Source organism: Aphelocoma coerulescens, chromosome 12 (assembly GCF_041296385.1).
Source record: "Aphelocoma coerulescens isolate FSJ_1873_10779 chromosome 12, UR_Acoe_1.0, whole genome shotgun sequence".
In the NCBI taxonomy this organism is placed as follows: domain Eukaryota; kingdom Metazoa; phylum Chordata; class Aves; order Passeriformes; family Corvidae; genus Aphelocoma; species Aphelocoma coerulescens.
Window position 1 is genome coordinate 7,592,137 of NC_091026.1, and position 13,068 is coordinate 7,605,204.

General features: G+C 35.7%; 1 protein-coding gene across 9 annotated transcripts in view; it reads left to right on the forward strand.

Moving 5' to 3' along the window:
• The window catches only part of CACNA2D3 (calcium voltage-gated channel auxiliary subunit alpha2delta 3), a 422,236-nt gene that overhangs the window by 105,605 nt on the left and 303,563 nt on the right, over positions 1-13,068 (forward strand). For 7 of the 9 annotated variants that reach the window (XM_069027740.1, XM_069027747.1, XM_069027744.1 and 4 more), the window contains exons 3-4: positions 2,486-2,625; positions 6,869-6,985. In XM_069027740.1, the coding sequence (XP_068883841.1) occupies positions 6,947-6,985 (39 nt within the window). In that variant the 5' untranslated portion in view covers positions 2,486-2,625; positions 6,869-6,946. The remainder of the gene's footprint in view (positions 1-2,485; positions 2,626-6,868; positions 6,986-13,068) is intronic. The other 2 variants (XM_069027741.1, XM_069027748.1) reach the window with 1 other exon arrangement.

Below are 13,068 nucleotides of genomic sequence, written 5' to 3' on the forward strand. Positions count from 1 at the left end.
ATGCTGGGGGTATAGTGCCCTTGCACTGATTTCAATGTGTAAATTATTTTGCAAGGAAAGCAGTAACTATCCTTGTCAGGTCTGCTGATGATAACAAATTTCCCAGGATAGCTGACCTTTGGCTATAATTTACCAGGTACAACACTGAGTAGCTAATCACAGTAAAGCAATATGCAAAAAATATTCGAATATTTTGTATTTTAAAGTGTATTTTGTGAACCAGCCAAACTGGACTTTGAGGCAACAGAAGTTCCTCAGACACCAGTGTGTGCAAGAGTCAAATGTGACAGGCTAATCCAGAGCTCCTTGGAGTCATTTGATGAAGTGAGTGAGAATTTCTCTGCAGAAAATGAGTGTGCCATCACACTGGGCATTGCTGATGGCTTTCATCAACACAGAGAGGTTCAGGAAAGGTTAATAGGAGTGTGTAATGTGGTGTAACACAAACTCTCAATTACTAAGGAGTTCTCTAATGTCAAGGTGAGGAGAGGTGTGCTGTTGTGACTCATCTTGCCATGCAGATCAGGAGGGAGTTAACAAAGTTGGCTGTGGTTTATTGAGCAGGGCATTGGAAGAATAACCAAGAGAGTTTATCCTCTTTGTACTTCTGAACTGTCGTGTGACATTGGGCCCATCACTGAATTTATGTATAGCCCAATATCTTCTTCTACATGGAGATTTTGATAGATACATGCTTTATAAAGTCTTTGAAGCTTTGTGGATGAAAAATTTTATACCAGCTCTGAACTAAAATAATTTTGTTCAACAACAAAATAATAATAATAATAAAAAATCATAGTTGTTTATTTTGTTAAGGCCTTTAAAGTAGCTCCACTAAATGAATGCATTTTAGAGCCAGGAGGACCAGATAACAGCATAACAGTGTCACTCTAATAAAACCACCCCACCACAGGGTCAGTGCGATAATGGGAAAATACAAAGTCTTTTAGGGATAAGAGATTCACAGATGAGTCTGTTGGAGGAGTACACCATCTGTATTTGATATCTCTGCTGCAGTAGTGCCATCTGAGTACCCTTCTGCTCAATGGAAAAGCTCAGACTCCCACTCACACACACATGTGATGCTGGAGAAGGCATTTTATTTGGCTTCCAGTCAGGTTTATTCCAGCAGTGCACACATAGTTAGTGACCCCTCAGCTCTAATGAAGCATTCAGAGGCTGTGCTGTATAATTTTAAATCTTCTACTGGGAATTGCTCTGCCATCTCCCACACGCACAAGGGATGTGTGCTGGTACAGTACAGCACTGCAAGAGCTCCTGCCACATAAGGTTCTAGCTGTCACTGCTTCTGTCCCATCAGTTTGAATGTGAATGTTGTCTTATAAAATGCTGTGATAAATTTTCCAGATGAATAGTAATTAATATTCTTTACTTTGATTTAAAAGCCCAAAGCCATATTTTGCTGTACTCCCTGCTCTGTGCATAGGTGCTTTAATTTCAACACATCTGTTAATGGGGTAAGGCAGCAACTATGAGCAACAAATGAGACATTTTCAGTTTGCTCCATGTATATTGCAGGTTTTGGGTTCTATAATTTAAAAAGCCCACAAAACATAAACTTATACAAAGTGCAAAGAGAAAGAGGTGTTTTAAAAACACCCTGAATAAATTGCATTTAAAAAAAAATTTGTGCGGTTGTGCAAAAAAAAAAAAAAAAAAAAAAAAAAAAAAGAAAAACTTGATGTAAAAATTCAAGGCTACTTCAATTAGAAAACTCAACTTGAGTGACAAATTCATGCATTTAGGGGTAAAGAATTAAGTCAGAACTGTGGCATAACTTTTAACTCTGTAACTAAAGAAACTGCTTTAAGAGCTGCAAACTCTATCAGCTGAGAGCTTTTTGCAGCCTTGCAGTCTCATTCATTGATTACATCTGATTGTTGGGGCATCTCAAATATAGACTCAAAATAATTCCAATAAGTTTATTAACTCCTGTGGCCCTTCAGTCTATCACTTCCTCTCTGAAGGGAGTCACTGTTAGGACTTGTGTAGCAGAGGGAGTGAAGCAAGTCTGAGCCATTCAACCACTGCACAGCACAGCCTTTCTACTGGGCCAGAGATATTAATTGAAATCAAAAGTTGGTGATTTAATCAAAAGTGTATGTTTCTGCAATCTCATTTTACATTTGTAATGTTGAGGCTTGAACATCTGAAAGTGGTTTTTTGAAAATGGCATGGAGTAAACATACTTTTTATTTTTTCATGGAAACAATGGATAGATTGGATATTTGATCTGTCATTTGCATGCTGGTTCTACTTTTTCATTATAAAACATAAAATGTATATATGCACATATAGTTTTAACATGACAAAACCTTTCAAGCAGCAACTTTTGTGAAGTGTGTGCACTACAGCTACAAAAGCACCTCAGAGGCAAGTAACAGTTCCAAATATACAACACTGAGAGATCACTTTTAAAGTATTTTAATATATAAATTCCTGTTGAATTCCTTTCTTTAATCAGGATGGTAGTGGTATTTACTGGCTCTGAAAATCCCAGGGAGTGGGAAGAAATTTCATCATAAATGGGTGTAGTGTTCTGCAGATGTGCAAAGCAACCAGAGCCTTGTCGAAAGACTGAGACTAAGGACTCTGTGCACACTTGTAAGTAACTTGAAATATTCTTTTACACAGCATAAAGGTGAATATATTGATTCTGATAAGATTTTATAGAAGTAGATATAAGTAGGAACACAAAGACCATATTTCTCTTTAGCTTAAAAACAAGGAGAAAAAATTCAAGCTGTAGCTGACAGTCTTGTTTCAAGAGTGGACTTTTCCTGCCTTGGTCACTCAAATTCTGTGGGTTTTGGTGTGGTTTAACTTTGCTTTGGTTTTGTTTGTTTGAGGGGGTTCTTTGGTATTTTTCTCTTAGCACTTTTTGGTTTGCGTGTGTTTGTGTTGCTCTTTCAGTGCCAAATATTTGGATTGCATTAAACACTTCTGACCTGAGTTTTGTACAGATTGCTTTTTGGTTTGTTATTTCTGGATGACCATTTACTAAGAAAAAACCCCCACACCTAAACCAGCGAAAAGCATTAAGAGTTCTGACAGTGAAATACTGTCTGTCTTTCCTCGGTGCTTATGTGAAATGATCTGGCAAAACAGATACTGAAGAAATAATGTATTTTTTTGTGGGCTTTCTCAAATGATAAATGGTCTTGTGTCTCTAGAGAATTTCTTACCAAATGCTGATTTTTGCAAGCAGACAGAATCAGCATTTCAAGTATTTTTTTTTTATAATGCAGCAAATCGGAAGTTGTATCTGCTTCATCTTCTAGACAAGTGGAAATTCAATTATCAAAAGAAATTTCCAACTATGACTCTAATATTTCATACTCTTTTTTATGCAAGTCAATTGTTTATAGCAAAGTTAGAGCTTTTTTCTCTCCTTTTAACAACTATACACATGTGTCACTGCCTGTGATACAAATGATGAGAACTATCAGTATCTCTTAATGAAGTAAAATTATGGAATATTGAAAAAAACCTGAGGTTTGAATTTTTTTTAATAAAACAAAATAACAACTTTATCATTAGCTTCATCATTTTTACAGGGAAGGGAAATGTCAATTTAAGGCATTGCTTGTATGACCACCTTCATACAGTACAAAAAGGTAGTTTGCAAGTCTGGAGTATAAAATTGAGCCTGGCCCAAAAGCTTGGTTTTTTCACCACTGTCTGATACCATTTTGTTTAACTGGAACAATAGTACCATGCTGCTTTCTCAAGATGACATCAAAATAAAATAATTGCATTTAAAAACAAATTTATTTCAAATGGTCTATGTCTTTGCTGTTTAATTTATTTAAACTAAACCCAAATTTAACATGTAAAAATGTAGTGGTGGGAAAATGATGAGGGCCTGGAGGTCAGACAGCTTCTGCAGTGGAAGGAAGAGAATGCAGTATTAATGATGGCTTTTGTTGTGGCTTTATTGTGGTTTTGTCTTTTTTCACTATCTCATGTGATTAATGATATGTATCTAGCACTGATAGTTATTATAAAATCAGCTGCTTTCTAGATGGAATCTAAGTCTCAAGCATCCTGCAGAGTGAGCACTGAGAGCAAGGGCACAGACACGCACCCAGGTTAGGCTGGCACCTCTCCCCTCCAGGCACAAGGAGTGCAAAAACAGCTGGAAGTTTTTTCCAACCACATAATTTTCCTGTTTTGGAACATTCCAAAGATGGCTGAAAAAATGATAGGAGTGCTTTTTTATGGCAATGAAATTCTGAGTATAAAATACATATTACATAAACCTCTTGGTTGTCAGGGTCTTGCAGACCAAGTAAGCTCTCCTAGTTCTGTCACAAATGTTCTTGAAGGTTTCCAGCAACTGAATAGACATGCACCATGCAAGATTTGAGGCCTTTTCAGATAGATCTTAAATAATATCCTCTGTTTCCTCCAATTTATTCTTTTGAGTTGGAACTTTGGCATTTGAATTATGAAAAAATGAGTTTATTTACTATGAACAGGCATAATTATAAGATCATAAATTACAAGTTAAGAAATCATTCACATCTATTTTGAGTGCAAGTTATTTTTAATTTTCAAAAGCACCAGTTACTCAAAATTGAGAAGTGTGGCTTTTTATTATGCTTTCACAAGAGCCTAACAGACCATGTGGTAGGATTCTGCGTGCCTAGAAAATGATGTGGATTTCTACAGTGCCATTCAGTTTTCCGGTAAACACAGTGAATAATTGCCTGGTTTTCTTCACTTGATGGCAAAGCTTAAATCAATAAATCTGATGACCTGAAAGCTGTCTCTTCAAGTGATGCATTTTAGCATACTTTCTAAGAACTCAAAGGTCAAGTCCAAAGGAAACATTTTTATCAGAAGGTGATATGTTGAACATGATCTGTGCAGCTGGAAAGAAGTAATTCCAATTTGTGCTTGATTTGTTTTAAATTCTCCAAAGCTTCAAATCCTGTGTGATGTGGACAGACTTTGATATCATTAATTTAGTGGCAGTGTTTTCAATTTAATGATCATTTACTGCATTTTATCATGGTATTTGTTGCAATAGCATTTACCTTTCTTTTCTGTGTTCCATGCTGTGTTCTTATATTTCTGTTGTTCTTATATTCACTGCTCTCCAGTGAATAAAAAATAAAAATGTATTTTTCTATTTTAGAAAAATCACTTTTATCTCTAGCAATGACATAAATGGACTTCAAGAGTTGAAATCAGAACTCTGTTGATGGTATCTAAGTGCAGATCAAAGAGGTGAAAAAACCCAAATCTCCCCTCCTGCCTCGAGGGAGCAAAATGCAAGGGGTCTGTTTGAGGTTTCTTAGGTTGCTAGATTGCTATAAAGACTCAGACTAGAGACTCATAACAGGAAATAGTGTGGAAAAATGAAATTAATTCTGAAATTACATAATATTAAAAAAATTGCCCTACATATTTGCTGACAACTTTGTATTTGTAACTTTGTTTTGAAATTGCCTGGAAATTGTTTTATTAAATATTGTTTCATTATCAAAACATTCACACAACTTTTTGCAGACAGGTGTGAAGTTTAAAGGAAGTCCAAAGAGTCATTCTGCCTTGAAAATTAGTTTTGTTGGGGGAAATGGGTACAACATGTGCAGGCATTCTCTTAACAAAAGAGTGTTTGCTTGCATCACATGACAGGTCCTGACTTACTGTTTTGAACATTTTAGTGTTCATCCAGGTGCTTTGAGACACTCTTTTTGATCATCTTATTCTTCATTGTCTCTCTGGAGTTATATAAGAATCATCATTCTGCAGGCAAATTTTCATGATTAATCTTTTTAATAATACCATTTCTCTGTATCGACTCAAATACCGTGGGTTGTCCCCAGAGTCTGCTGTAGAGGCTTGGAAGATATTTTTGGCACATGGGGCTAAAACTGGCAGGAGACAGTTGTGCCTTTCTCCTCCCTCACAGTGTCATGGAGGTGCAGGTCTGTGATTAAGTGAAGGGTTTGGTGATGGCAGTGATTAGTTCAACACACCCGTGCATGTTTTAGAGAGAGAGAAGCAAACAATCACTGCAGTGAAAACCAACAGTTCTTAGAGTACAGTGTGCAGTAGAATAACGTGGGAAAGAAGGATGGTCTCAGCATTAAATTCTTTTTAGCAATTAATTCTTACAAAGCTTCCTTGTAAACACTGATAAGGAAAAAGGTATTGATACGTAGAAAATAGAGGATAAAAATTGTTTTGAATATGTTTTTAGTGCTTAGGGATTCTGGGAGCTATTCACATTGTGAAACGAGGCAGTGCTCGTCCATATTGGATAAAAGGTGCTTTTATGTTTATGTTTGGATGAAGACTCGTGTTCACGTGGTTTGTTTAGGCTTTTCTTTGCATGAAAAGTTCAGCTTGTCTAGATGAGCTTGTAGAGTAAGTATTTAAAATGTAAGCATTGTATAAAGCTTGTGAAATAGGCATCTACAGGAAGTTCAGCTGAGGAGGAGGAGATTTCTAGGTTGCTAAGGCACAGGGATTGCCAATCATAGTAGTGTTTTTACATGATTTTTGGAGGAGATACAAGGGGTTTTGGCTACTTTTTTTTTGGCTCTTGTTTAGTTGTGGGGAGGAGTAATTTAAACCTTGTGAAAGGGAGTTATCGTTTTCCTACAGTGCATGAGATAAATATTTTTATTAGTTTTTAAATGGAGTTCTGGTTCTAATCCAGTTGTTCTCTCCCCATGACAGCATCTTGGCACAAAGCAGCCTGCCGTCACACAAATAAACATCAAATAAACGAAGAAAGTCAGCAAAAGTGTAATATAAAACGAATCATTAGTTGTCAAAATTTCAGTTGGTTCCCTGCAAGTAACTTTTCCCTATTTTTCTTTCCTTCCAGAAATACAAAGAATATGAGAAGGATGTTGCAATAGAAGAAATTGATGGCCTTCAACTTGTGAAAAAGTTAGCAAAGAATATGGAAGAAATGTTTCATAAGAAGTCTGAAGCCGTACGGGTAAGCAGCAGATCAATCTGCTATTTCCTCATATGATGTAAAACGATGTAATTTAGGCTCTGCTCTGAAGGCTGTAATAGCAATTGAAGGTGCTGAGGTGGAAATGCTAAAGCATTCAGAAGTATTTTAGGATCACTGTTCAAGAGAATAGATTTAAATTATTTATACCATTAATAGATAAATGTAAGAGTGTGCAACAAGATTTGGACTACCAATTTCCAGTATGAGTTTGTAAAGTATCACTTGTGTGCAGTAAAACCTAACTGCATATGGTTAAAATGTTAGATTTTAAAATATCCAACCAAAGCAGACTTAATTTCAGTGCTCACTATTATAAAAATAGTATTGCAGGGAAGTGTCTGAGTTCATTAACTGTCCTCTAGTTCAGAAAAAGATGCAAACTCTTCAAATGGGACTAAATCCATAATTCCTTTAATTGTGGTAAGTACTACATCACTCTTCAGGCAGGTAGCTTATTAAATAACTAGATGGCTCTCTGTACATCTGCAAGTTTTTGTGCTTATTTTTTTGTTTGTTTTTTTCAATCTCCATTCTGATCCTCCTTTTGTAGTAGCTTTGGTGTCTGTTAGACATACCATAAAACCAAGAAAAAATTCAGACTTTTATGTTTTATTTTACCAAACATGAGTTTGTTGTAACACGTGTATTCTGAAGAATAACAAACCTTCCTGTTGTAGTTTTCCTTTTCCATTATTCTTTTCTAGAAAATGAGGTGACTGCCTGAAACAATATTCCCTGTTGCATCCCCTCTACCAGCAAACTCACAGGACATTATGGTGATGCTGTTTACCATCAGCTGCTCTATTTCAGCTAGATTTATCTGCTCAATTGAGTTGAAGATCTTCATGTTTCCACTGTAGAGCTGGAGGTATCACCTGAGGACAGGGATTCCTTTTGTATCCTGAGGATACAATTCTGCCTTCAGCCTTGTGTTATTTGTTATGGTGCAAAAGGAAGGAAGGAATTTGGCTACATTTTAGAGGTTGAATTTTCAGGGCTGGCAGTGAAGTAAAACATATTTCAGCTTGTAAAACTGAGCACACTTGGCAAGGAAGCAGAGGAAGACAATAAACATGGAACCCTGCAATGCTATTTTTACAGTGTGTTTTTCAGAGGAAAAACTACACTTTAATATGTGTGCAACAGCTTCCAGAAGCCTGAAGAATATTGACTTGGGAAAGGGGGAGGACTCTTTTCCTTGTTTCTTAGCAGAGGAAACTGCTCCCCTGGGATCATAATGTGAACAAAGCATTCTTGGAGCAGCACTTGTTTAGAGCGAGAAGTGACCAGCGAGCTGCACACTTGGTTGGTGAGGGAATAGAAGTTCAGTGAGGAGTGCTGGTGGGGAAGAGCAGTTTGTGTCTCAATTAGAGCTTCATAACAAATGTTTAGAACAGGTTTGGACTCTTCATGCAGACAGTGTTTTTATCTAAGGAGGGAAAAATACAGGATCGATATAGACCACCATGCTCTGAGTAAAAACGAGCCCAAATTCTGTGAAGTTAAACCATGCATGTAATCTTGAGTGAATGGATTTTAGTGCTGGAAAAAGTGACTGAAATCCAGAGCCTTCTTTGGAAGGTTTCCATCTTTGGAAAATAAGTTAAAAACATGGTTTGGACAGGGTTAGTTCTCTTAAAAATTTATCTGTTTAGTATACTTTCCAATGAAATCATTAATTTTTGCATAATTATATAAATTGGTCCATGCTAGAGATGTAATGAGTGACTTGTTCTGCTCTGGTAATAAGTAGTGCTGAGTAATTTGCATCCTGAGAAGTACAAAATCCTTTGGTACAGTGCAGGTTTTGCATAAGTTTCATCCTTGATACATCACAATTTATTTTCCCCTCATATCTGGAGAGGTGAGATGGGAATTAGAAAACTCCTGTGGACTTAAGACCTCTGTTCCATCCTGATACTGGATCATCTTGTCTCTAAAATAATAGAATTTTGACATAAGCTTTTGATGGAAACTTGTGCAAGATCACTGAAGCGTAGAATTCAGAGTAATATGTCAGATATATTGGTGGTAATGGTGGAGGAAGTACTAAATGAAGAATACCTTACAAAATGTCTCTCAGCCTTAGAAATAATGGGGACATGATCATGAGGGCTCAAATCCAAGGACTCAGAAAATGTGTTCCAGTGTTATCCCAAATTGTTACTCTATACCGGTCATTGAATTAGCCTCAAGGAGACATCAAAATCCATGGTTGATTAGAGTGTTTTATCCAAAAGCATTTTTAGTTAAACATGCTTCTTCAGGTTATAGCAGATGTAGCACTCTGTGACATGCTCAGAAATTCATAGTACAGAAAGTGTTTGATTTGTAGAAAAGGCCAAGAAGAAAGACCTGGAAATATAAAAACAGGATGGTTTGGAAAGGCCTTGGGTTTTGCCTTTTTTTTTTTTTCTTTTGTTGTTGTGGTTTTGCTTGATGCTTTCAAACATATGAACTTGTTTGAAGCTACTAATCACATTTGAACTGTCTTTTCCCTCCTCTCCCTTAATATTCTGGATGAATTTTTATCTTTCTCTCTCATCGCTTTTCATAGTGATTAGTTGGCTCAGTGTGATTTTTATCATATTCATCCCCTGTTTGAATTACCATTCAGTATGCAATTATTCTATCACAGAATGTCCTATTTTTGTTCTGTCAGATACATAAGATAAATGGAAAACTGAAAGTACTAAACCAATTATATAACCTTTTGTCAACTACTCACTGATGGAAACCCTCGCAAGCAACATTTTCTCCCCCCCTCCTTCTCCTCAGTGTTCACTATTTACCTTGGGTTTATATCAGTTCAGGGTATTCCTGTTAACTGTTTGCTTCCCAATGCTGCCCTTCCTGACTGAATTTCAGGCAGGCAACTTGATATTTTATTTTGAAGTATCTGTGACATAAATTAAAATCCCTGAGCACTAGTTTTGATTCAATGCCCCTGATGTTTTGTTTCTATCTGTGACAAAGGTAAATGTAACCATTTACTTTTAAGATTATGGTGCTTGAGATGGAAAAAATCTTATTGCCTGTAAGGTGACAGACATGGAAGTGTTTCCTGCACTGTTCAGCAGTTGTTTTAATTTTTACAACCAAACACAAATAATCCCTTTGAGACCCTTGTGTGGTCTGCTGTCACTTGTGGTATTACTGCAGTTGTTTTTCCAGGACTTTTAGTGATTTCACTCATAGGAAGTTTGCTTGATCAGTCTTAATGTTACCCATGATTTTTTTAAATACAGTTTTTAGAAGGTTTTCTGATATTTTAGTGACTCTACTAATTTGAAGCTGAACAGGCACAAAGCACTGTGATATAATCAACAAACTTGATACTGAAAAAGAGGTGGAGTTAAAATCATTCATTTGGTTCTTTTACTTTTCCTAGTTACTGGCATAATGGGAAAAAATTCGAAGAAGCCTAGAGAGAAGTGAAAAAGAAAGCAAAATGAAAGATAAGCAAGTTATTAGGGAATATTCAAAAAGCTATTGTTATGACTTTAGCTGTGCACTAAAATTTTGATTTTCATTAATATTTCTTTGCAAATAAAGAGATTCTATAAAAATGATTGTTGATTCACTGGTAAGATGGCAAATCAAGTGTTAAGGATGGTTTTTCTTTAAGGCAACTACCCTTGCTGCAGTGGAAAATGCAAACACGAGGCTTCTCTTTATTAACTTTTCCTACTACAGATACCTGGAGTTCATTGTGAAGCTGATTCTCATTATAACTGTACTGTGAAAAGTAATTGCTGTTATACAGTAATTCAATTTCAGTGCGTTCATGCATCAGTAAACCAGTGGGGTTTATCTAGAGAAACCTGGGCCTCTAAAGCTTTTTATCATGAAATTCCACATGCAGACAAATGTTCTTCCAAGGAGTAGAATATCAGCATTTACATTTAACAAACATCTGCAGTGAAGAGAAATGGATTTTTTTTCCACTGATGATTTTTACGCCAGTCTTTAAGCTTTTTTCGGATACTATTAGGATGATACTGTTTATGCACAGTTAAAGTAATGTATGTGTTTGAAATGTTAGTGCTTGGTCATGTGCATACGTGGTGGCACATTTTAGTATGCACGTGTATATTTGTGTGGGTACAGATTTTAGGTGTGTATTTTGGGGTTTATATGTGCAATATCAACAGATGCAATTTCCTATTGTTTTTCTGCATGTATACGTACATATATACATAGGCAAAGTGTTAAACAGAATGTACTGCATTCAGATGTTTCCAAGCAAATACTGGTAAATTGGTGTCCTGATAAATACATTAATTTTTATTTAAAATGCTGTGTTAGTGAGTGCAAAATGAACTTGATTTGATGAACACAAAGATCGTGGCAAGTATTTCAAAGCTGAGAGTGAAAGTTCCTAAAGAGAGGAATTTTTTTTATTTAGAGCACTACAGAATATTTCCATAGAGTGTATGAAATCTCAATTAAAAAATCATACTGAATGTTGTAGTCAATAACTGTAGCTTTAATTTACAAACCACCTCCAAATACTTTATTCTTTCCTTGAGTGTACTTGGAATTCAACTCATTTTTAGCGTGTAACTTAGTTCATCCCCATTTCAGGCAATAGTGAAGAATATTCCAGGTGAATCTTACACTGATTTCTTTTCTTTTTTTTTTTTTTTTTTTTTTTTTTTGAGACTGCTTTAAATATGCACTGTTTTGAATGCCCACTGTGTATTTTATTGCACTGTATTTTCATTCTGATTTTCTATGACTTTGGACGGGGCTAGATTGGGACTGGCATTCTTGAGAAGAGAAGCAAACAATCATTCATATTTTATATTCATATAATCTAACAGAAATAGATCTTAAATGTCAAAATTCATTACTTTTCTAGGCTTACTATTTCAAAGATAGCATAAACTAAGTTTCTTCATTGAGCTATTTGCATCTGCAGAATTAGAAGGAAAATGAATATCAATGTGCACTCTTTACAACTGCAGCTCAATGGGGACTGTACTGACCCTGATTTTTTTTTTTATAAATATAGTAAAAAAGGGTTTTTTTAAATCAGCAGATGGAAATGAAAAAAAAAGAATCACAGCGTTAAGTTTATAAAATTACTGAGGGAAAAAATTTTAAATGGTGGTGGGTGGAAGGAAATTATGGTGAATCAACCCAGTATTACTATAAATAGTTTTAAATGACGGAATAAAGACATAATGAATAAAGGAGAGATGGCTACAGTTGTGTTAATTACTGCTAGCAAATTAAAGGTTTTCAGCAATATTTTTGTGTTCACATTTAGTATTTTAACTGTAATTGTTGCTAGTTAATTTTGCTGTCATTTAAACTTGCTCATAGTTTTACTCGTCTGCTTCTTGTGTCAGTAAAAAATTTGTGTTCTTGAAAGCATTAAGAGCTTTATTTTTACTGCTTTGCAAATTAGAATACATTGGAAAATGAAAAGATGGTTAGCAATCCACTGACAGTGGAGTATTTAATAGCATAATTCATGACCTTGATAGTCATAGTCTGGAGAATATTTAAAGGCACAGTAAATATTTTTCTTCTTTATTGCTCTTGGGCTTGAGGATTGTTCTTGGTAAATGTGTAGAATTTAGGATATTCAACAAATGAAGAATTGGCAAACCTGTTGTAGTGTGGATCAACTAGATACCACATTGCTGTTTTGCTTTTTAGTTTTTTGAGTTTGCCAAGAAATTTATGTATTTATAAAGAGATACTGCTATGAATTCTGAAAAAGGGGGAAAGAGTCTATTTTTATTGGAGTGTGGGTAAGCTTCTTTTCTCCTTAACCTTCATTCCCATCCCATGGCTGTGGTGTGAGAGCTCAGAGTGTCCTCAGGTGCATTTGCTGGTAAACAAGAGGAATGAATGAAAAAGGTACAAGCAGTTTATCTTATACCTACCCTATGTGTGCAATGGAATAAATATGGAATAGATGGGTTTAATGGAAGTTAGTTTTTCTGTCTGTAGACTTCTCTGAATCATAGCATGGAGCCCAAGTGCATTGATTAAATATTTAACTCTTGTACGTCCTAAAACCCAGGTTAGCTGAGTTGTGAGGGAGC